Below are 23859 nucleotides of genomic sequence, written 5' to 3'. Positions count from 1 at the left end.
ACCTCTATAGGCGCGCACACACACACACACACACACACCCCTACCTCTATAGGCGCGCACACACACACACACACACCCCTACCTCTATAGGCGCGCACACACACACACACACACACACACCCCTACCTCTATAGGCGCGCGCACACACACACACACACACCCCTACCTCTATAGGCGCACACACACACACCCCTACCTCTATAGGCGCACACACACACCCCTACCTCTATAGGCACACACACACACACACACACACCCCTACCTCTACAGGCACACACACACCCCTACCTCTATAGGCACACACACACACACCCCTACCTCTATAGGCACACACACACACACCCCTACCTCTATAGGCGCACACACACACACCCCTACCTCTATAGGCGCACACACACACACACACACACACACACCCCTACCTCTATAGGCGCACACACACACACACACCCCTACCTCTATAGGCACACACACACCCCTACCTCTATAGGCACACACACACACACACACACACACACACACACACACCCCTACCTCTATAGGCACGCACACACACACACACACCCCTACCTCTATAGGCACACACACACACACACACACACACACACACACCCCTACCTCTATAGGCACACGCACGCACACACACACACCCCTACCTCTATAGGCACACGCACGCACACACACGCACGCACACACACACACACACACACCCCTACCTCTATAGGCGCGCACACACACACACACACATCTGTAGGCACACCACCTTTTTGTTCAGCTCATCTTTGCTAAACCCCAAAAGACGCAAGAATTTGACACGGGCCTCCTCTTCAAAGTTGACCTGTGGACACAGAGAAAAGGTTAGGGTTGTAGAGCCTTGACCACCAGAGGGCAGTGTTGTCATGTGAGACAGGGTAAGATTGTACAGCCCTGACTACCAGAGGGCAGGATGGTCATATGTGAAAATGCCACTCTATAGCAATCAGCCCTTCTGTTCTGGTGAACACAGAGTGATTTATACATTTACTACTAGCAAATCTGACAACCCCATCCATACAAGACAGAGGACTATCACATGGAAATGTAATTTATTTCTAAAATACTATACATAATAATATACTCTATATTTTAAATATACTGTAATAAATATATAATCTAATTAGATTAAATACGAGACATTTTACATATACTGATTACTATAATTGAGATCACCAAAATTGATGTGATTTTTAAAGATTTCTCATTACTTGTAAGTAATTTCACAGCATATTTTGTTTAGAGCTCATGATGGACTGAACATTACCAGCAGGAACCTCCAGATGTCCTGCTCTGCCTCACAAGGGGCGCTAGAGATCTTGCTCTGGCAGTAGCTGACAAAGGCCCCAGACTGCAGGGTGGCTTGAAGCTCCCTTGAACGCTGAAGAAACTCTGTCTCCGTGGTTACCTGACTCACATACACCTGTCGGGGGAGGGCCTGGTGTGAAGGCTGCTGGTTTTCAAATGTCACCAGCTTCCCACCAAACTGGGGCAGAAACAGAGACAAAGAACATCAGTACTCACGCTATGGTTTGAGTCAGAATGAACCAGCAGACTGGTACTAAAAAAAGAGACAGCTATATCCACACACACACACACACACACTCACAGGCGATTGTACCTACAGCGAAAGAGGCTCCAAGGGGCCTGCGCACCCATTTGGGTGGGGTTCTGAGCGGAGGAATGATGGTGGATGTAGCTGTTGGTTGGGGCACCTGCAGAGGTGGGAGGGTGTGGCCTGTGCCAAATGGGTCACTGGTATTGAAGGCAGCTGAAATCTGCACAGCAAAATTCATAGTGAAATGAAGAGAACGCTGAAAATGCTAATGACAGGGACGAGTCAATTAGCATTCACACTTACCATTAGAAGATCAGTCTAAAATCAAACTCTGAAGTAAGATCACAAGTTTGCTAAACATTTTCATTCCATGTCAGATAAGTTGAGTGGGGCACACAACAAACGTGTGTTTGCTTTCAGACACACCTCTCTCTCACTTCATCTTATGGAAAGGACATACATGACTTTCTCCTTTCTGGCTAAGATTTATAGATGGAGTTGGCCAACCTCGCTAAACACAGTGAGAGTTTCATTAAAGGGGTTTTTTCAAAAGGCATTTCAGTTAGGTACACCACAATAGCAATGACCATTCAAAGTGAACTGGCTAAAGTAGCATGAACATAGACAGTGATGTTTTACTAATAATGTAATAGCCCTTTCTCCACAACACTGAGAAGGACCAGGCTGTTAAAGGCCCACACACGTAGGGAAAATCAAATCTCATTGGTCATTTTGGTAATACGCTTACATTACAGAACCCTTCCCCATATCCCCAGAAGGGGCACATGGACACATACACAGTAGTGAGTCACTACAGTCAAATTAATGAGCAGTTTGGATTAGTTCCACCATCAGAAACATGTCCTATAGTAACCAAGAACATGTAAAGTAGCCTATATGAATATGTTGACATTATTTTATTTCTGAAATATGCTTGTTTTTAGTCCATGTCTGAAAGGTTAGAAGGACATGACTGTGTAAAGGTCACATGACCCCTGTGACCTTATAACCCCAGTGCATGTTAATAAAGAGTAGGTTAATACAAACTAGGTTAATAAAGACACGAGGATATGATGTTTGTTATGTTGTTGATGGAGGGTTAGGGATATTAACCTGACATCATTTGGCAGATGCCCTTCTTCAGAGTGACTTGTATATCAAAAGGATTGTATGTATACGTGTGCTAGGGTTATTCATCAGGATGGCTACACATGCACTAGGATTATTTATACCTTATCAGATGTGCTGTACTGCTGAGCTTCCAGGCAGCCACCCATCACGCTGTAGACGTTGATGTGGCCATCAAACGAGGCGGCAGACAGAAGGGCAGGGTTACGCGGACACCACTGCACATCAAAGCACCACTGGTTGGCTGTAGGCAGCTCATAGATGATCTGTAGCACAGAATGAGACTTTATGCAGTGATGCCAGTGAGTATACATACAAGATATCAGCAACTTAACAGAGACAGAGCAGTTTGTGCTCTCTAAGAGAACAGACTGGTATAAAAGATTCAGTGCTGTAAGACCTCGCCAGTATTGGGGTTCCAGCAGAGAATTCGGTTATCTTTAGCACTGCTGAGGAGCAGGTCTGGATCTGCCTGGCTCCATGATACAGAGAGGATCCCTCTGAGACACACAGACACAATTTTCTTTTATAAATATGCATGTAAAGGCAACATGTATACACACATTTTTTTCTCACACACACACACACACAATTATATATAGATTATATAATAATATTAATTCTTTATTATAAACACTTCACCTAACCCTTCATCACTGATCTGTTTTTGGGTGCTTTGAATTTCATCAACCAAAGTACTGATGAAAAATGTTCATGAGAAATCTTTACCTCCAACAGTGAAAATGGCAACTGAACAAAAAAACCCTACACCATGAATACATTAACATAACTAGAAAAAACTACTGAGAACACTATAACGGAAATAAACTAAAACACAGTGTAAAAGATATTATCCAAGAGGGAAAAAAATCGTCTGTAAAGAAATAGGTTGAGAAATGATCAGACATGCACTGTCTCATTAATTCACATTAAGTCGTCACTTATTTCTAAAAGAAATGTGCAAATGTTCAAAGTTAAAAAGATTTTGTGTCAACTAAACTTAAATGCCATTCTAGGCATGGACTGGACTAAAACTACGATATTACAAAAATAATGGGCATGTTTAATGGACATTCAACTCCATCACTAAATAAAAATGCAAAAACTGACTGCAAGTGACACTAACATGAAAAAACCCAAAACAAATAACATGAGCAACAGTAGAAGTGTGGTGAGAAACCACGTGGCGGGTGACGGGCGGGATAGAAGATGGCTGGCAAACCATGCATGTCAATAGATGAACTCCAGTCTGTAACCGCACATTTTTGAAAAGCATTGTAGGGGTGAGTTAGGTGAATTATTATATAATTATATAGTGAGTTGGGAGGGCATTTGAAGGGGGCTGAAGATTACAGAGGGGCACCTAGTGTGGCTCTCCAGCACCCTGAGAGGGGAGGTAGCAAATCGTAGATCCCACATCTGGATGACTGGCATGCGGTCGTCCTCTGAGGCCAACACCACCTGAGTGGCCACCTCTGGATGCCACAACATCCCAGAGCAGTGCATCTGTGGGAGACATGCCACAGGTATTCACATACAGCAGTAAATCACAACACAGCACTGCAAATCAGCTAGCAAAAAAGGCACAAATAATAACCTACTGATCTATTGCCAGAGGGCCATAAATTGCTAACTGTGGATCAACTTCTGATTCAATACCATGAGATGGTGGTGTTGGTGCTGATTCAAGTGCATGAGGTAAAGGAGTGGGTGTTGATTCTTGACCGTGAGGTAGAGGTGGGTTGTAGATTCTAGAGCATGATGTGAAAGTGGAGTATATTCTAAAGCATACAGCAGAGGTTGTGATATGGATTATAGAGTAGGAGATGCAGAATGCGTACTCTGTTGCTGTGGTCGCTGATCTTGATGATGGGCTCGTTCTTCCTCAGGTCCCAGACCACAGCTCTCCCACTAGGCCCTGCTGAAGCCAGGATGTGCTGCACTTGTCTGTTCCAGGCTACAACACTTACATCCTCCACTGGCTACACACAGAGACACAAGCATGCATGCACACATTAATACACACACACACATCATGGCAAGTGAAAACACACACACATGCACACACTTGCATACAGACATACAATCATATTTATTATAAACACTGATTACAGCAGGCTGTGTGTTAGTTTACAGTGCAAGAGATACTTAAGTCGATTTTTTTTAAATCCTGCCTCTTCATTTTGCCTGCCTGGTGTTCTTTTTTATATATAAATAATTTTTATATTTAGAAATAATGATAAATACAAAACAAAGTGTGTGTTCTTAAACAAATATTTGCATTTTTATAGTTTACATATGTAATACCTAAAACAACCCATCCCACCGACCAAGTCATAGAACACATTCACCTAGATTGGCTGAGAAGGAGAAAACATCTGGACAGGGTTCAGCAATAACGACCGAACGCCTGGTCAATGTGACATTAGGACAACTGCACTAAAATCACCTGCCTGGTTGGGCACGATCATGTTAGGGTTAAGGATGCAATGTGTAAACAGAACAACAAAACTGAGGACAAACTCAGTCCACTTCAGTATTTAGTCACCTGTTATGCAAAAAATGGTTTTATCTATTTGTGCATCCTGTCAAAACCTGGGGGGGGGGGGACTTTGACCCCTCGGTACCTGAGACTCATGGAAAGCTCCACGGGGGGGCACGAATGTTTGACCCCTCTGTACCTGAGATGTTAGGATATTCCCTACAACCTTTGCAGAAGAAGGCAGATAAAAGTGGCTTTTGTTTTGTCTGAACTACAAATTTTGGAAAACAAATCACTTGAGTGTCACGACAAATCTGTCACATTGTGTGTATAGCAGCGAAAAAAAAACATGTCTGGACCATTGGACATGTGCATGCAATAGATGAATAGTGAAGTGGATCCCAAGTGGATTAGTCACAACAGCATAATATAATGGTTAAAAGAGAAAGAGCTTTCACAGACTATCTACATGAGCTAGACCTTCAAATAACTAAATTAAATTTATAAAAAAAAAACAGTTCATTAATGTTACCAAAGATGTGATTTGAAAATGTGAAGGTGAATTTTGTGATTGTTATGAAATGTTTGTTGTGAAATCTTTCACTTATTTTCTTTTGTTATGAATAAGTAAAGTATATTGAGTGAAAATGTACACATTTTAATAATAATAACCTTAAACAAAAAATTATTTTATATGTGTTATATGTGGGACTAACACTTTAAAATACAAAGATTTCTTCGGAACAGCAGAAATTTGGTTCTTTCTTGTTGCTACCCCGACTGGGCAAATAGGGAAAAAACAGTTAAGGTTGAACCCTGCTAGTGGTATTCTGTTTGAAATCTGTGAATTGTTCATTGGATCACCACACAACCCCTACACTAAGCCTGACTAGCCGATCCCAGAGAAACAAAGGCATGTTAGTAGCAGAACTATAAATTCTGCTAAACCCACAAAGATGGACGATACAGGACTCTAGCACAAAGGGCCAGTACACTGCGGTTTAGCATTTACCCTGGTATATATGCACCTACTGCATTCAAGACCACCAGGGTGGTACCAATCCAAAAGCAGGCAACACTTGACAGCTCTGACAAAAGCAGTTAAAGACCAGTATCTCTCCTCTCTTCCAACTCAAAAGTCTAATCAATTCTCTCTCTTCCTCTTCTATAACCAGCTCCAGGATCCCAATCAGTCTGGATAAAAAACTGGCACATTCAACAAAAATAGCAGTGGCAAAGAAACTTCATGCTACCAACGCTGCCAAACAGTCATCTGCCTTGATTCTTCTGGACCTTTCAGCAGCCTTTGACACAGCAAACCACAACATCATCCTCTCTGTTCTCTCCAGCCTTGGTGTGACTGGCTCTGCCTAGAAATGGTTCCAGTCCTATCTGGAGGGATGGTCCAATCAGGTTTCATGGAGAGGATCCATATTCGTTCTATGTAAACTCTCCACCGGTGTCCAACAAGGCTCAGTGCTAAGCCCTCTTCTCTTTGTACACTCATTCTCTTGGTGATGCATTATCTTCTCGTGGCTTCCCCTACTACTGCTATGCTGACAACACCCAACTAAACCTTTCCTTCCCACCTTCTGACACGCAAGTTTCCAGCCATATCTCAGCATGCTTGACACTGCATCTCGGATGACAGCCCACCACTTGAAGCTCAGCCCCAGCAAAAGTAAGCTTCTGACATCGCAGGAACTCCCAGTCCTCATCATGACCTCGGTTTCTTTCGACAACTCAGTCTGAAGCTGCTCGAAACTTTGGACAGCAAGTTATTGTTCTCTACTCATGTTATAAAATCTGATTCAGTCATGCAGATTTCTCCTTAGTAACAAAATAGCTTTGACCCTTTCTCGGACAGGAAGCTGCCCCGGTGCTTGTTCAGTCTCTTGTAAGCTAAAAGCTCGACTACTGCAACTCACTACTTGCTGGTCTTCCTCTACAGACCATCAGACCTCTATAATTCACCAAGAATGCAACAGCACGACTGGTCTTCAATCTTCTGAAGTTCACATGTCACTTCACTGCTGCGCTCCCTTCATTGGCTTCCATTAGCTGTCCACATCAGATTTTAAACCTTGATGTTCACCTACAAAGCCAAAATGGACCAGCCCCTCCATACCTGATGACAATGGTCAAAGCTTAATCTGTATTTCAGGTACGTTGAACCTCAAGTACAGCTCGGTTTGACTTGAAGCATGAACACCATGCTTCAAGTCTGCCAGAAGACAAGTATCAAGATTCTTCTGTCTTGGCTGCAAGAATGTGGAACAAAGTCCCACTTGCTGTTCGAACAGCAAAGTCCCTTGCTGTCTTAAAAACACTGAAGACTCATCTATTTGTGGAGTATTTAAATGACCATTAATCTTGCACTTATGGAACTTCTTTAATACTGTTGATTAACTGATCACTCTTGCACTGGTTGTTTGGTATTGTCTGCTACTGCACTTATTGTTGTACACATATAGAACATACCTAGAAATGAAAAAAATGAGTGCATCAGGAATGATCCCTGTAGTTCAACAGTATTCTAGTTCAATGGAACCTTGAACTTTAACCTACTGTACTGGCTAGGATACAAGCTACGAGTAGATGACAAAAGTACTTTTGTAAGTCACTCTGGATAAGAGCTTCTGGCAAATACAGAAAATGTTTTAAAAACAGTGTACATACTTGTATACATCAAGTCATTAAAGCAGACAGAGCTCAAGAACAGCCGTGCAGAACTCGTGGACGACTGAAGCAGATTTTAATTTAACATACACACCTAGGTCAGCAGAAGGGGCTTAATCATCTGATAATCTGGTTTAAATCAGGTGTGTTATGCCACAGAAAACTCTAACCTCTGTAGTGCAGAGTTCTGCAGAACTGGAGTGTGCAAGTAAACCACGGTGCTCTAGAAGTGGACATCAGGTCTAGAGTAACTAGGGTCTGAGGAGTCCAGTCAGTCACCATTAGTCTTCATGCATATACAACACCCACACAGATCATCTAACTGTAGTTGATTTAGTGAAGTAACAGTGTCAGTGATTTACAGTGTTAGGAGGTTTATAAACGCTTAAATAAAAACTCCCCACAGTTATAAACATTGTGCCCTTTTCACCAGCCACAAGCCAAAACTAGAAACACACACCTCTGTATCTCTCTTTCACACACACAATCTCTTACCTCATTCAGCTAGGAAACATGAACAGACCAGCACTATTAGATATACAATATTACTATTTGACACTACTCACAAAACAGCTTTATACTGCAATCAAAGTAGCTACTGAAGTGTTTACCTCTAAAAACACAACTACAGAATCAACATCCTATAAGAAACAAAACAGATCCAACAGTCTTACCTGTGATTTTGTGCCTGGTGTCATTGGATTACTGAAACTGTTCAAATCCCAGATATAAATCTCTGAATCATTTGCTCCAGACGCCAGCAGATTACTCTGAAAGAAAAGGATATTTGCAATATCTAGCTATTCATTGATAAACTGTAAAATACTGCACAACTTTATTGATCATGCTATATGCTGAACAAGGCCAACACTGGTTAACTTGCAAATTAATTTGCACAAAACACACATCTAAAATCTATTAGGGCTGCCCTAGGGCCACAGTAAGACTAGCTCCGAGTTGAACAGAATACGCACTCCTATTATGAACAAAATGGCTGTGTTACTTTGAGTGTCAGACAACAGGTTACCTGAAAGGGGTTGTAGTCAAGAGCACGTACAGGACCAGTGTGTTTGCTGGACTGGCCAGTAATAGCTCCATCTTGGCCAGTGAGGATCATCTCGGGGCTGTACACTGTCAGCGTACCATTCTCACCTCCGCCTATTAGCCGGCCTGATGATCTTCCCGTCCCCATGCCATATGCCACCCAGAGCAGACTGTGGAACCTGCTCGGAGTTCAGACAACAGCACCACAATGTTTATCAGTAGCAAGTAAAAAAAGTTGTTTTTCCAACAAATGTTCAGCTCGTAGGACTGCTTGGAGAGTGTTCAGTGAGGATAACAGTGTTCCTTAGAAAAATACTGCAACTTCAGTGTGCTGAGCTTAATACATTTCTTGCTCTTGCAAGAACATCTGGCATCTTCAAGGGTGCAACTTTGCAGGACTGGAGAGTAATGCACAGCCTTCTTGCTGTTCTGAAGTATTAGCAAAATCATTGCCAGCTATTAAATATAAATAAATATAAAGAGGGCAAGGATTTTTTTTTATGTGGGGTTAAGGGCTGTTACAATTCAGAAAAGACACCAGTCTCTGCAATGCAGGAAATTCTAAACAGTGAACCCCCCCCCCCCCCCCCCCCCAAAAAAAAATAATAATAAAAAAACCTCCACAACATCCACAAATTCACAGACTCTAAAATTACTCACAGCATTTTGAATGAAGTAGAACTGCAGTGGGAAAAAAATTTGCATGGAATGTAGATATTTTGCTAGGTCTTTTATTTATGTAATACAAGTATTTCATGTAATATTCCAGTTGAGTGTCTTTAGAGAGGTATGGGTAGATATGAATATTGCTAAAGAAAACCATATGTCTGGGTGAGACTTAATTACTATTTATTTTGAAACAAACAATCAATCAATCAAATAGCAAATCCATCATTTGTTTCGTAATAGTGACACAGAGTGCAGTTCTCGAGTTTACTGCCAGCTGCATCCAGCTGAACTCCCCATCCCTGCTATCAAACAACAGCTTCTGACCTGTGAGTGGTGGATATGGACCCCCTGAGTTTCATCTCCATGGATGTGTCTGCAAAGTCCATCTCAAAGATCTCCAGAGCTGCTGTGGTGTTGAAGGTAGCATCCAGCTGCTGTGCTGATGTTCCTTAACACAGAACCCAAACACAGCAAGTGGCTTAGTAAGACCACAACATACAAGGCTGCTTTTTAAACAAACCTCAGCACTTCTTATGACCACCGTCAAAACATTCAGCGCTTTAGGGCATGCATAAAACTAAACGGTGCTTAAATCAATGTTCATATTAAAATGCCTTTCAGTGCAACACATGAGGCACAGAACACAGCCATACTCATAAATCAACTTATAGCAACGACAGACAGACAGGCAGGCGCCAAGTCCCCCCCCCCCAACATACACTACCTAAGGCCAGGTAAGCAGGATGGTGTGCTGCAGGACTCCATGCCTGGGTTGCCGTCCTCAGAATTTCTTTCACTCTCATTTTTCCTCAGATGTTCAGTCTTAATTCTTCATGTAACACACGAATGAATCAACTCATTACATGTCATGAATCAATTCGCTGTTATTTACCGCCCAATAGCAAGCGGTACTGCGGTAATGACCCTAAACACCAAACTATTTATAAAATCACCCGCAAATCATGTTTTATATCTAATCAGTAATGTATTAGCTATACCACTGGATGTCACAAGTAACAATAATTACCCACTGAATAAGTTCTGCTAGCTAACCTATCCCCAAAAAAGTGTTGCTCTAAAGTAGCTATGCTAACGCTAAACTAGACATGAGAGGCGTCTGCAGAATCCTCTAACGTGAATTTAAAGGATTAAGATATGGGTAGCTAGGTTAGCTAAGATGGCTAAGTAAGACTGCTGTCATTTGCATTAAACAACTAGCTAGCTAGGTTAGCTACCAGTGTGTTTGAGTTCAAATCACTATACAAACAATAGATAACAGCTAACTAGCTAACCTACCTTAACAGCCAATTAGCAAATCATGCAAATTAGGTAGCTATGCTTTGCAAATATTCCCATTTAACCATGTCGCAACTAAGACAGCTAGCTAGGTTAACTATATTACTGAAAGATTGTCCAACTAGTCCTCTGGAGTCATCTAGATATATGGCGTTAGCTAAATACATTTTGTATTGAGGGTTCACTTGTTGCTCCAGACTCCAAGGGGGCCGGTTAGCTGCGGTAATCATTGCGGAACATGTTCTGGACGTATTTAGAGATTATTTAACCTAGCTAGTTAGGGTTAGGGTTAGCTAATTTACCTACAGTTACCGTTAATTCTCCCCATCAGCTATCTGGCTAGGCTAGGCTAGGCTAGGCTAGCGATGTTATATTGTAAACTACCTGGTTTGACAGCGTTGTTAACTCCAGAAAAGATAAGCACTCATAACAGATTAATCTAGCAAAAACCCTAAGGAACTGTCTCTGCATATGCATATCCATAAACTGGAAAAAATAGGGGTGCTAAGTGTCCTCACTTACAGTTGGTAGAGATTGTCCTCTTTTGATGAGGATATTTCCCCTCAGCGGCACTCCCAACATAATCACCGGGATGTGTAGTCCATTACGGTAGACGAGTGTCATGTGGGATGTGTAGTCCACTACGGTAGACGAGTGTCATGTGGGATGTGTAGTCCACTACGGTAGACGAGTGTCATGTGGGATGTGTAGTCCACTACGGTAGACGAGTGTCATGTGGGATGTGTAGTTTACTACGGTAGACGAGTGTCATGTGGAATGTGTAGTCCACTACGGTAGACGAGTGTCTTGTGGAATGTGCAGTCCACTACGGTAGACGAGAAAATCCTAGTTGTAGACAATAACTCTGAACATTAATTTTAGAAACGTGTATAATTATCACATTTTCTGTAAACCTATCAAACACATGCTAAATCTGTAAAAAAAAAAAAAAAAAAAAAAAGTTGAATGTGTAAGATGTGTAATATGTAAGGTAATATATATATATATATATATATATATATATATATATATATATATATATATACACATACATATACACACACACACACATTATCAACAGTTAAATATTTTCCCCCCCAAAAAACAAAAATATGCAAGAAAAAAAAAAAAAAAAAAAAAAAAAAAAAAGAACAATAATAAACTGAACTACTTGCAGACCGATGAGCTACGCATATACCGCATACAATTCCATGTATGCAGATATCTTAGGTTTAAGATATGGGTTTTATTTTTACTTTATTTTATTGTAAATCTACACTACTCTTTTTATTTATTCAACTTGTAATTGTATTTATTCTGTGCTGGAGCTGCTCCATCACCTGAATTTCCCCCATAGGGACCAATAAAGGAATCTTATCTTAATGGCATTTTAACTGTGGAGTAAAAACAGTTTTGCAGTGAAACCTTTCTTCCTGCTATTAATCACTAATGATGCATTGTCTACTTTTATTTCATTCATATTTATTTATTTTTCTTTTACTATTTGTAATTGCAACTGCATTTAGTTTGGCATGTGTAACATGGAAAAGAAACACAAACATCACAAAAGTCAATGTTTAAACCATTAAAGATGATTATTATTTTTACTTTATTAGATAATATACACATTACAGTTATTATATTTCATAATTTTTCACTGCTTCTGGTTCCTTCTCTGGATCTCCACCATACTCCAGATACAGGTTGTTGTAAGGATACTGTTTTGGAGCCTGTAGTAGAAAAATAAAAAAAATACAGAAGGATATTTTTTTAATTTTATTGATCAAAAAGAATCAGACATACATGCATTAAAAATATCAATCCAGTAAAACTGAATCATTGGAGCCAATAATTCTTTACTAATTAATAGAATAGTTACACAGATAAATGGGCATATTTAAAAGCCATGGCAAGAGCTGATTTAAAAAACAATTAACAAGTAGAAAAATTATGCTTGGCATGCAACAGGTACAATTTTACACCTTTATATGAATTTACTTGAAATGCTAGCCTTGACGATAGGGATAAATTAGTGTGTGACGGACACCGTCACTTAGGATGGTTAATTGGGTGCTCTAGCTTCTATGCCAGAGAGCTGGCTCTTTGGTCTGGTGGTCAGAGCTCACATTTGCCTCATCACATTAGCATACTTACTAAGTGCTATTAATTCCAAACATTAAAGGTCAAGCATCAAAAATCTAACAATATGATTCTGCATTCATTAGGTAAGACAGATACATTAAATATTAATTAATTCCTAACAGAAGATTAAATATAATGGTATTGTGAACTAGTGAATATACATTTACAGCATTTAGCTGACACTTTTATCCAAAGCAACTTACAATTATGACTGAGTACAACTTGAGCAATCCAGTTTTAAGGGCCTTGCTCAGGTGTACAACAGTGGCAACTTGGCAGTGGTGGGGTAATGTTAATGTCAATCTGTAATGTTAATGGATGTTTAAGCATCGTTTGCAGCACTCATTCAATCACTGCTCTTTGTTGAGCAGATGAAATTCACTCACTGAAATAAATTTTCTGATCTTTGGAACAAATGTCATGATTGCAGGGTGTGGTTTGGATACAACTGTGTGAGGAGAATAATGCCTGTAACCGTAACCCTAAATGTCTGTAATCCTAACCCTAACCCTGACCCTAACCTAATTCCTTTAACCCTAACGCCAATGCCTACAATCTTAACCATGACTCTAAGCCCGACACCTGTAGGACTGGGGAAGTCCCATGAGGTGCCTGCAGAGCTCACCACTCACCACCGGCTGGTAGGCAGGGAACACCTCGCCCAGGCCAAACATGAGCAACATTAAGCAGAGGAAACCCAGCAGGCTTTTAGACATGGTGGGCCAGTCCACAGGGGTAGGGGACGTATCAACTCTGTTTCTGGTGAACATGTCAAAATCCCAGTGCACCTACAAACACAGGCACAGAAGAGAAACACGGTCACTTATCTAAAGCCAACATCACAGTAAAGTTGAAAAACAGACAGACCTGAGCTCCTAACCATTTGGGCATTGAGAGTTATGATAAACTGGGAATTTATGATGCTGTCACTTCACCTCTTGTCACTCAAGTTTGTTGAATGAAAGCAGCAAAGTGCTGATGTTCCAGGCAGCCCTCATGCCTGTGGTACCTTCTGGCATGATCCTTTTAGCAATGCTGCCATAGTTAGATCTGCCAAGAGTCCATGTTTGCACACTATAGTTCCCTAATTTACACACGTTCCTACCTGGACATGTCTAATAATATATTCTCTTACTCTCACTGTTGTTACTGAGCCTCAACCCATCTCAGATTCCATGGCTCCTCCCACCACCCCCAGATGCTCCCCTGCTGTAGGCCACCACACCTCCAACCCAGCCAACTACGTCCCCATTGCCCTTGACGGACACTTTCATGGAAGATGCATTTCATACACAAGAGAACAGTCGAAACCAGACTAGGACTTCGAGAAAACCGGAATAGACTTCCATTGCTTATTTCTTGCTCACTACTTAATCTGCTCTTTATTGTTTATATTGTTACTATTATGGTGTCCGTGTCAGCCAGAGGAGGATGAGCCCCCCCGCCCCCTCCCTTGAGTCTTGGATCCCCTCAAGGTTTCTTTTTCATGCTCTAGGGAGATTTTCTTTGCCACCGTCTCCCTTTGCAGCTTGCACTCGGGCATGTGTAAAGCTGCTTTGTGACAATGGCTATGTTAAAAAGCGCTATATAAATACATATGATTTTGACATTTGACTAACCCTACATGCTTTACCCTGATAACCAAAAAGCAAAATGATACTAAAAAGGGTACTCAAAATGCTATTTAAAATACAGCACTTGTGAGCAGTACTCAAAATGCTACTAATTCTAAATGCTACTCTAAATGACTGAGCTGAAACAGCACACTATTTTGTGCACTATACTCTAGGATCATGCTTAAAGACACACCTCAGCCCTTATTCATCAAAGCTGTGTACAATTTAAACTGATAAAATAAGTGGACGCACATGTTGTGCAACGTAAAATAAGTGGATGTAAATTTCACAAGCAGTTTCACTATTCATCAGTTTCATCTTTGGTGTTTTTCAGAATAACCAAACATGTAAAGCACTCTCCTCTAAATTAATGAAGTTAATTGCTCTATGGATTTAATATTTTCAAACTACAAGAAGTGTGTGTGGCTAAAACAGCAATTTACTGAACAACAAGAAATATAAAGCAAATATTAAGTTGATGTCGAATTACAGTTGCATTCAGGAATGAGAAAAAGGAATATAGACAACCTATAGTGTACGTTTCAGGAATCAGTGAGTGATGCAACTACTGAGCAGTGAGTGTGCACGCACACGTGCTAGGAACCAAACAGGTACCTCACTAAGAGAGATGCTGTATGGCATTGGAACGGAACACTTAAATGTTTTAGTTATGCCTTCCTATACAAACAAATTGGTGTCTATCAGTAAAATAGAATTTAAACCAGGACAAAACAGTGCCAGACAAAACAGTGCCAGTAAAAAGGATTTTTGAATGTTGTGTAATTAAAATGGTAGCTGCTAGTTTCAGAGCAGGGGGAACATAACCAGTTAAGTGACAGATTGATGATGTGACAGATAAGATAGTCAGGGAGACGGAGAGATAAAAGGGAATAAGATTAAGAGCCTTGAATGTGAGGAAAAATGTTAACTGAATGATATATTTAATTAGTCCTACAACTAAGCCAAGAACCTCTAACATTGCTTTGTAAGCCTCTGGATATAGCCTAATTTCTTCTTTCAGTTCTTCCAATTTTGAATGTGTAATCTGTAATCTGATACTTGCACTACACTTTCATTCAATTAGTCCATATTTAATGCAATTATGTATATGAAGGCAATTCAGGGTAACCATTTGCAAATTATATGGAAATTAGGCACCAGTGTATCAGGAAATTGCATAATTTTATTTTTTTTTTAAATCCGGTTACCGGTTCTCCCCAATTCCTCCTCAGGTCCTGTTGGTCCCACTGGTACCAAGGGTCATTTTCCTGCTGAGACTTGTCTGGCAGCATTGGGTAGTCTCCTAATCTGCACAGCACAGGCAAAGACACAGTCTAGTCAAGCCATCTCTGTTAAATGTTAGATACCACAAATCATAATAAATGTAACCTGAATATCACTACGCAGTGTTTAATCAGTGGACTAACTGAACAGCAAAAGGAAACACTTCTACATTCAAATGAAAGAATGAGTAGTAAAACCCAGAACTGAATACTGATCTTAAATTTGGTCCCAAAATAATTTTAAATAATGAAGAACCCTAACAACATCTGTTTAGTTCAAGACTAGTCTTGTGGGTAAAAAATAAAATCAACCCACAGAGAACAATTCCAAGCGGATATATCAGTGCATCTCTATATTACCCAACAATCTCTACATACTTAAGCCTTGTTCAGAGCATCACTCACCCCATGCCATTATCAGGATATGGCTGGTAATCCTGCGGTGTCAGGTTGTATTTCTTAGCAGCAGCAGCCCTCTCCTCTGCAGTCTTGGGGTAAGATCCCGGCAGCATGTCCTTATGTACCCCAGACGCTGCAACCGAACAGCACACATTTTATTATTGTATTCATTGCATTTACAGCCTGGAGTAGAAGCCCGGATTCTTTAAGGAACCTAGGGTTAGGCTTCTACTAACACTAATAGTTTTGTTTTGTAATAGAATATCACAGTGGATTCTCTTTAGTGCAACAAGGAAACCCAGTTACATGCTTTGGATATAATAGACCCCAAATCGTCCAGAAGTACGTGCAAATCATTTCATGAGGACTAGTCAGCCAGCAGATTACAAACTCGGTGCTTTAATCAACAGGCTACAACGGCGTATCAAATGAGGGGGGCAAACTAGCTACTTTAACAGCCTTAGCGAGCTAACCTGGATAAGGATACACGGATAAGTTTAGCCAAATTAATTATGTAAGCTTCGTTAGCATGCCAGTTGCCAAAGCGTAAGATACCATTTAAAACATTAGATTAATTCAGCACCGACCGACCTATAACATTAGTTAGCTGTACATTTCACAAGCCACAAACAAGCGCCCGCCCGCACATAATTACAGATGACAGACTTCAGACACCAACCTGCTCTTGATCCGGTGATCATTTTATAAATCCCTTGTCCTTTTCTGTTGACAAGGGCTCGAGCCAAGTGACCTGCTCGAAACGCCGCCATCTTAACTCAGTACGCTGACATTGAGGACCACGCATGCGCAAGACACTTCACTACGTACAGCAATAAAGGACAGCCGTCTTTACAGTTATAAAGCTGCGTGGACCATAGAGCGTACTAGGGGTGTAAAGATTCACCGATCAGAACATGGTTGTAATGTTACAGATGCGAGTACATCGATACCCGGACCCCTGGATCCATCTAAATGTACAATGAGCCGGCCGACTGTAAAGTTACGAATCGGTTGACTGAAGCTTTGCTGCTAATTCTGATTGAGTATAAACTAGGATACTGTGGAAGACTCACTGATCTATCTTTACAAGGTAGAGGTAGAGTAGAAGTAGAGTTAGAATAGAGGAAGAGTAGAGGTAGAGTACCCTCTTAAAACAACCACATGCCCTTGCTTGTTTCCTTTTAAAAATAAAATGACATTTTAGTGCAGCTTTCTTTTTCATGAGAAAGAACATGCTAAATGATTCCCCAAAATGTGAAAATGTTCACATTTTATCTCTGAGAATAATGTCAGGGTTATATAAGTAGTCCATATGTCCTACGTTATTAGTAACTTTAACCCTATTTTTCTTAATAGAGTATTAATGGCCATAAACCTTAACCATTGTGTTTTTAATAGAATATTAATAATCCCAAACCGTAACCCTATTTTTTCTTAATGGAGTATTAATAAACCTAAACCTTAACCCTCATTTTTTTTTTTTAAGTACTCCTGATGATGAAGTGCTCCTTTTTGCATATCCCAGCTTCTTTGTGAGCTGGGGTCAGAGGCCAGTCAGGCACTGTACTCCTGGAGCTGGGATGTTTGAGGGCCTTGCTCCAGGCATGGTCAAGGGCCCAACAGTGGCTGCATGGCAGAGCCAGGGTCTGAACCCACAACCTTCAAATTGGTATCCCAAAGTCCTATCTGCTCTCATGTTGCAATAATTACACTAAAACGTAACCCAATATCATTACTTAAAGACTATAAACCTTAACCCTCATGTGTTTTTAATAGATTATTAATAATCCTAACCATATTGTTTTTTCTTTTGAGCATTAATAACACTGAACCTTACCCCTTTTGTTTTATTAGAATATTTCTGCACTGTAAGTGAGCCATTGCCAGGAATGTGTTAAAAAATATTAGTTGGGGATTACAATTTTATCAACTGTTCAAATGTTTGTTTGTTTGTTTGTTTGTTTGGGGGGGGTGGCAGTAATTAAGGCTGGTTTTAAAAAGCGCAGAGACCAGAGGTTTCATAACGAAAAAGCTGCTAATAAAAACATATGGCTGCCATACAAATCTGCTTCATTTCCTACAGAAAATCAGAAAAGTTAGTTTGACAAATTACCCATTTTCTAAAATTATGTTTAAAAGCTGACTATAAAGAAAGCTTCTGTTTTTCTTCTCACCTAGATGCTGTCAAACAAAACTGCTCCAATTGATAAATTTGGATGAACCAAACATAACCTGGCACATAATCTGGGCTGGGGTCTGGTCGGTGGGGTGTGGTGGGCAAGGCTTGATGGATTGGGGGTCTGGTGGGCTTGGGACTGGGGCGCTGAATTTCATGGATGCACCTGTTGTCACATCAGCAAATGTTGCTGTATAAACTCTCCAGCCACTTTTTGCGATTATCTGGTTGGACTCCCTTTTGCCTTCAGAACTCCCATAATTCTTCATGGCAGATTCAACAAGGCGCTGAAAACATTCCTCATAAATTTTGGTCCATATTGTCAAGCACACAGTTGCTTCAGATTTGTCAGCTGCACATCCATGATGTAAATCTCTCATTCCATCACATCCTAAAGGTGCTTTATTGGATTGGGATCTGGTGACTGGAGTCCATTTGATTGAACTCATTGTCATATTCAAGAGACCAGTGTGAGATGATTTGAGCTTTGTGACATGACACGTTATCTTTCTGGAAGCAGCCGTTAGAAGATGGGTACACTGGTCATAAAGGGATGACATGGTCAGCAACAATTTTAAGGTAGTCTGTGGCTTTTAAACAATGCTCATTTGGTATTAAGGGGCGCAAAGTGTGCCAAAAATATCCCCCACACAATTACACCACCATCAATCTGATACAAGGCAGGATGGATCCATGCTTTCATGTTGTTTATGCCAAATTATGATGCTACCATCTGAATGTCACAGCAGAAATCTTGGCTCTTCTGACCAGGTGTTTTTTTCCCCGGTCTTCTGTTGTCCAATGTTTTGGTGAGCCGGTGCGAATTTTATCTTCAAGTCCTTGCTTATGAAATATGAAAAGGGAGGAGTGTTAGATAGTTTGCAGTGTTGCGCAGTTTTGGCTATGGCTGCTATAATTTCTGAAAGCCGACAGGTGTCACTGTTTTGGCCTCGTCTTTCAGTGCACCATCGCTTCGAATATTTTACCGCACCATCAAGAAGAAGCTCCAGTCGCTTCACAAGTTTTCGTCTGTCCATCGGTACTGTAAATCTTATAGGCGGTTGTGAAAACTGGTTGTCTCATTAATTCAGACCAACCTGTCTAGCAGCAACAAACATGCCACGTTCAGAGTCACTCAAATCACATTTCTTCCCCATCCTGATGCTGTTTGAACTTTCGCGGGTCGTCTTGACCGTGTCTACATGCCAAACACATTGAGTTGCTGCCATGAGATTGGCTGATTTGCGTCAACGAGCAGGTGAACAGGTATATATAATAAAGTGGCCTGTGAGTGGGGATCGTTATCACTGTGCGTTATGGTTGTCTTACAGTGTCGAAACGTGGCACTAACGTCTTATTATCAGATTATCAGAACAGCAGGCAGCGTATGGAGTGCAGTACAAGCAAAAAGAACACCCCCAAACTAAATGAATCCAACTCTAATTTAAAGTAAATATAGTCAAATCTAGTCAGACTACGGGTTATTAAACAGGGTCGACTGCAAATTCATAGGAGATGGGACTAACGCCTAAAGAAAGAGAAAGCGATAGAGAAACAGAGCGCAATAGAAGGAGGTGGAGAATCGCATAGCAACATAATGAGTAATTTCTTAACTAACAATGGCAGGTTACCCATATTTGTTGTATAAAAATAATAGACTAGGTAAAAATTATACACTTCAGAACTAACATCGATACGATAAGCACTAGTATAGATAGATAGATAGATAGATAGATAGATAGATAGATAGATAGATAGATAGATAGATAGATAGATAGATGTTGCCTTGGTATGCACATTGCACTACTTTTCCCATACTGCAACGATCAGCGACGTCAGGTTGGACGTGCGCTGTCATTCGGAGAGCTAGGACCGGTCCAGCATCTCCGAACAGGGGACTATAATATCAGCAAAAATTAGGATGTTGAAATGATATATTTTGCGTTTTTCCTCACTATAAAATCATAATTTTGTTCCGAAGGGAATTTGTCTACAATGGACTTTATAGGGACAAATATTTTGTTATTCTGACTTTTTCAATGAGATATGCCTACTCGCTTTTGCTATTGGAGTTAATGCCGAAGATTACAAGATGAAGAAGCAGTTCAATCGAATGCGGCAGCTCGCTAACCAAACTGTCGGCAGGTAAGGTGAGCCTACGTTAAAGTACAGCTTTCGTGTTCACGCTAGGAAAAACGAGAGATAAACGTTGTTAAGTGTAATATCTCACGCTACGCCACGTCTGATTCTCATGGAGATTTTATTGGGTGTTGCTAGCCTCCTCTAAAAATCTGTTTTCAGAAAGCGGTGATGAATGTAACTGACATATTTTCTTAGAGATTCTGTTTGCCGGGTTGTTCTTCATTTTGTTTATTCACTCGCGGCTTGTCGATAGCAATGAGATCAGAAGTAGATGACAGAGTTTACATCACGATACTATCGAGGTTGGCCTAGGATATATAGAGATCTTTAACTGTGTTACTGATTGCAATTATCGTGCTGTTTCTAAAAGACTGCAGTGAATACGGAGTGTAATATTTTGTGCGCGTATTTGCGCTCGCTCGCTTGTATATTCTAAATGTATTCATCTCTCAGTAATTTTTCTGTTTGAGTTACGATTAGTCCGTTCTCTTTGGTAAATATGAAGGGTAAAGTGAACTAGGCTTTAAAACGAATATTGCGTTTAACTGAGCACTCAACTATGTTTCCAACATAAAAGGAAGAATTATTCTTATTAAGTGGTGTGTGTGTGTGTGTGTGTGTGTGTGTGTGTGTGTGTTTTCAATCAGTTAAACCATTCAGTCGCACCAATACTTTAATGTATTATATTACTATGACAACAGGACATAGGATAGGATGCTCCTCGTGTTAGATGTGGTAGGTTCATGACCCTGCTGTAGGGGGAATTACTATTCCACTACATCTGCAGTGTTCTTTGTGTGCATGTGAAACAGTCATAGTGATTGCACAACAGTAACCTTTAGTCTTGTTTAAATATTTAATTGATGCCGCCAACCCTGCCCATGTGATATGCACATGTGTGACGTATAAAACAGTTGGAGAGTCTTAGGTAAATCCCGCAGGCACCGTCAATGTAGAACTCTGACATTTGACTTTTACACAGTTTGTTTTCAAGCATGGTTTTAAGTAGTATTACAATACAGTGAAATTTGAACAGTGTGTAGATTTAGTTGGTTTATGTAAATCTCAGATGAACCAAATAAGTGGAACAAGCATATTGAAATGTTTTGCACTGTTACTAACAGCTTCAGGAAATATCATTCTGTTTATGTTGTCTTATGTGGTGGCTTATGGTGGTGACCTCTGGGGTCAAGGTCAGTATACTGGATTACCCTAACCCAAGGTTAATATATTGGGTAACCCTAATCCTAACCCAAGATCAGTACGCTGGGTAACCCTAATCCTAACCCAAGATCAGTACGCTGGGTAACCCTAATCCTAACCCAAGATCAGTACGCTGGGTAACCCTAATCCTAACCCAAGATCAGTACGCTGGGTAATCCTAACCCAAGATCAGTACGCTGGGTAACCCTAACCCAAGTTCAGTGTGCTGACACATGTAAACTAAGACACAGAGAGCACTGACAAAAATGACATTAACATGGAGCCCCATTCTGTCTGCCTTTGAGTCATTCTGAATCGATCTGAATCGATCTGAACCCTTTTAAGTTCTTGCCATGGCCCTTTGAGCTTTATAGAGAACTTTTAAATTACTGAGTCATCTAGAGATACAAAATGCATTTTTTACAATCTCTCAGTTGTCTAGAATTATGTGCCAAAACAATTAAGAAAGTTCATTTTCAGATTGTGTTTTATTTATAGAGCTCTAACTCAGGTATTTTGTGTGGGTGTGGGTGCTGATAGTAAATTGGCCATTGTTCACTGATGCAGATTAAGACAGCAATACGTTTTAGCTGGAATTCTTGCCAGCAGGGTTAGCTGCAATGTACACTGACTCATAGCCTCAGGAGAACTGTATTTAACACTCATAGCCTCCTACTAACTGTATTTAACTGCGGCTTTAACCTCCTGGTGGCTCAGACCCAGCCGGCTGAGTTGGAGTAATCCCTGCTGCTCTAACCTCCTGGTGGCTCAGACCCAGCCGGCTGAGTTGGAGTAATCCCTGCTGCTCTAACCTCCTGGTGGCTCAGACCCAGCCGGCTGAGTTGGAGTAATCCCTGCTGCTCTAACCTCCTGGTGGCTCAGACCCAGCCGGCTGAGTTGGAGTAATCCCTGCTGCTCTAACCTCCTGGTGGCTCAGACCCAGCCGGCTGAGTTGGAGTAATCCCTGCTGCTCTAACCTCCTGGTGGCTCAGACCCAGCCGGCTGAGTTGGAGTAATCCCTGCTGCTCTAACCTCCTGGTGGCTCAGACCCAGCCGGCTGAGTTGGAGTAATCCCTGCTGCTCTAACCTCCTGGTGGCTCAGACCCAGCCGGCTGAGTTGGAGTAATCCCTGCTGCTCTAACCTCCTGGTGGCTCAGACCCAGCCGGCTGAGTTGGAGTAATCCCTGCTCTAACCTCCTGGCATTTAAATGGAACATGGTGACACACTGGCTGTCATTTCCATTTTTGCAGGTTTTAGGTTCGTAGGTTTATAGTTTTATAGTCTGTACACCTACGATATACAGCACTGTGCCACAGTGAGGGTGAAATAGGATGGGGCAGAACGAGGTGATGGATGGCAGACCTTCTGCATATTGTCAGTTGTATATAAAATTAAATTTTTTTGTCCACTTGTTTACAGTGGAAGGCTGTAATCTTGTAATTTTGATGCCTGTAGTGTCTGTGGCACTTGGCTTTATATAGCTATAGTCAATTATACAGGTTAAAATGAAGATGTCCAAAATTGTTGTCGTACTAAATGCAAATTTGGAGGTGCTGTTAGTGTTATAAATTATGTACTAATGTATAGTTCTATTTATCATTATAGTATTATGAGTAATTTGTCAGAATATAGTTGCCATTTATGCTTTGTTTACATTACCAGTCTAAAGTGAATCAAATCCAATGTTTTGCTTTAATGTGACACAGATCTGATTTTAAATTTTTTTTTTATTGCTGTGTGAACAAACTAATCAGATCATTTCAAATCAGATTTGAGCCACTTTCATACATGGTTCTAGAATGGATACATTCTTGATTTGTGGTCATTCAACATGAATGTGAATGGTCCATAATTCATGTGGCTTGTCTGCACACACATGCTTAGCGCTGTCATCTTTCAGTCAGCACTGGCAGTATGGCAAAACAACAGCGAAGGAGAGTGACAACAGTATCTGTGAAAACACAAAAGCTCATTGGCTTTTTTTGCCATCACAGTCAGATCATGTACA

The 23859-nt window shown here is 40.8% G+C and overlaps 3 protein-coding genes across 15 annotated transcripts in view; 1 reads left to right on the top strand and 2 right to left on the bottom strand.

Annotated features, from left to right (window-relative positions):
• sec31b (SEC31 homolog B, COPII coat complex component) overlaps nt 1-11494 on the bottom strand; it is a 38644-nt gene extending 27150 nt beyond the window's left edge. For 2 of the 5 annotated variants that reach the window (XM_035533354.1, XM_035533357.1), the window contains exons 1-13: nt 11412-11494; nt 10318-10422; nt 9918-10041; nt 8908-9103; nt 8555-8650; nt 8376-8384; nt 4561-4701; nt 4083-4225; nt 3120-3219; nt 2824-2985; nt 1659-1811; nt 1301-1519; nt 764-838 (exon numbers count right to left, since the gene is read on the bottom strand). In XM_035533354.1, coding sequence (XP_035389247.1) covers nt 764-838; nt 1301-1519; nt 1659-1811; nt 2824-2985; nt 3120-3219; nt 4083-4225; nt 4561-4701; nt 8376-8384; nt 8555-8650; nt 8908-9103; nt 9918-10041; nt 10318-10396 — 1497 coding nt within the window. In that variant the 5' untranslated portion in view covers nt 10397-10422; nt 11412-11494. Of the gene's footprint in view, nt 1-763; nt 839-1300; nt 1520-1658; nt 1812-2823; nt 2986-3119; nt 3220-4082; nt 4226-4560; nt 4702-8375; nt 8385-8554; nt 8651-8907; nt 9104-9917; nt 10042-10317; nt 10423-11273; nt 11387-11411 lie in introns of those variants that run through there. The other 3 variants (XM_035533356.1, XM_035533358.1, XM_035533355.1) reach the window with 2 other exon arrangements.
• Nucleotides 11495-12474: 980 nt separating this feature from the next.
• On the bottom strand, nt 12475-17131 carry ndufb8 (NADH:ubiquinone oxidoreductase subunit B8). Its single transcript, XM_027031544.2, has 5 exons — nt 17009-17131; nt 16336-16462; nt 15856-15955; nt 13664-13819; nt 12475-12619 (listed from the first exon to the last, which is right to left on the bottom strand). Exons 1-5 carry the CDS (start codon nt 17097-17099, stop codon nt 12527-12529), a joined length of 567 nt encoding a protein of 188 aa, XP_026887345.2. The 5' UTR covers nt 17100-17131; the 3' UTR covers nt 12475-12526.
• Nucleotides 17132-20381: 3250 nt separating this feature from the next.
• Nucleotides 20382-23859, top strand: part of arhgap44 (Rho GTPase activating protein 44) — a 33306-nt gene continuing 29828 nt past the window's right edge. For all 9 annotated transcript variants that reach the window (XM_027031535.2, XM_027031537.2, XM_027031536.2 and 6 more), the window contains exon 1: nt 20382-20650. In XM_027031535.2, the coding sequence (XP_026887336.2) occupies nt 20598-20650 (53 nt within the window). In that variant the 5' untranslated portion in view covers nt 20382-20597. The remainder of the gene's footprint in view (nt 20651-23859) is intronic.

This window comes from Electrophorus electricus, chromosome 14, assembly GCF_013358815.1.
Source record: "Electrophorus electricus isolate fEleEle1 chromosome 14, fEleEle1.pri, whole genome shotgun sequence".
Classification (NCBI taxonomy): domain Eukaryota; kingdom Metazoa; phylum Chordata; class Actinopteri; order Gymnotiformes; family Gymnotidae; genus Electrophorus; species Electrophorus electricus.
The sequence above is the reverse complement of the archived record's forward strand: the minus strand, read 5'-3'. Positions and strand labels throughout refer to the sequence as shown.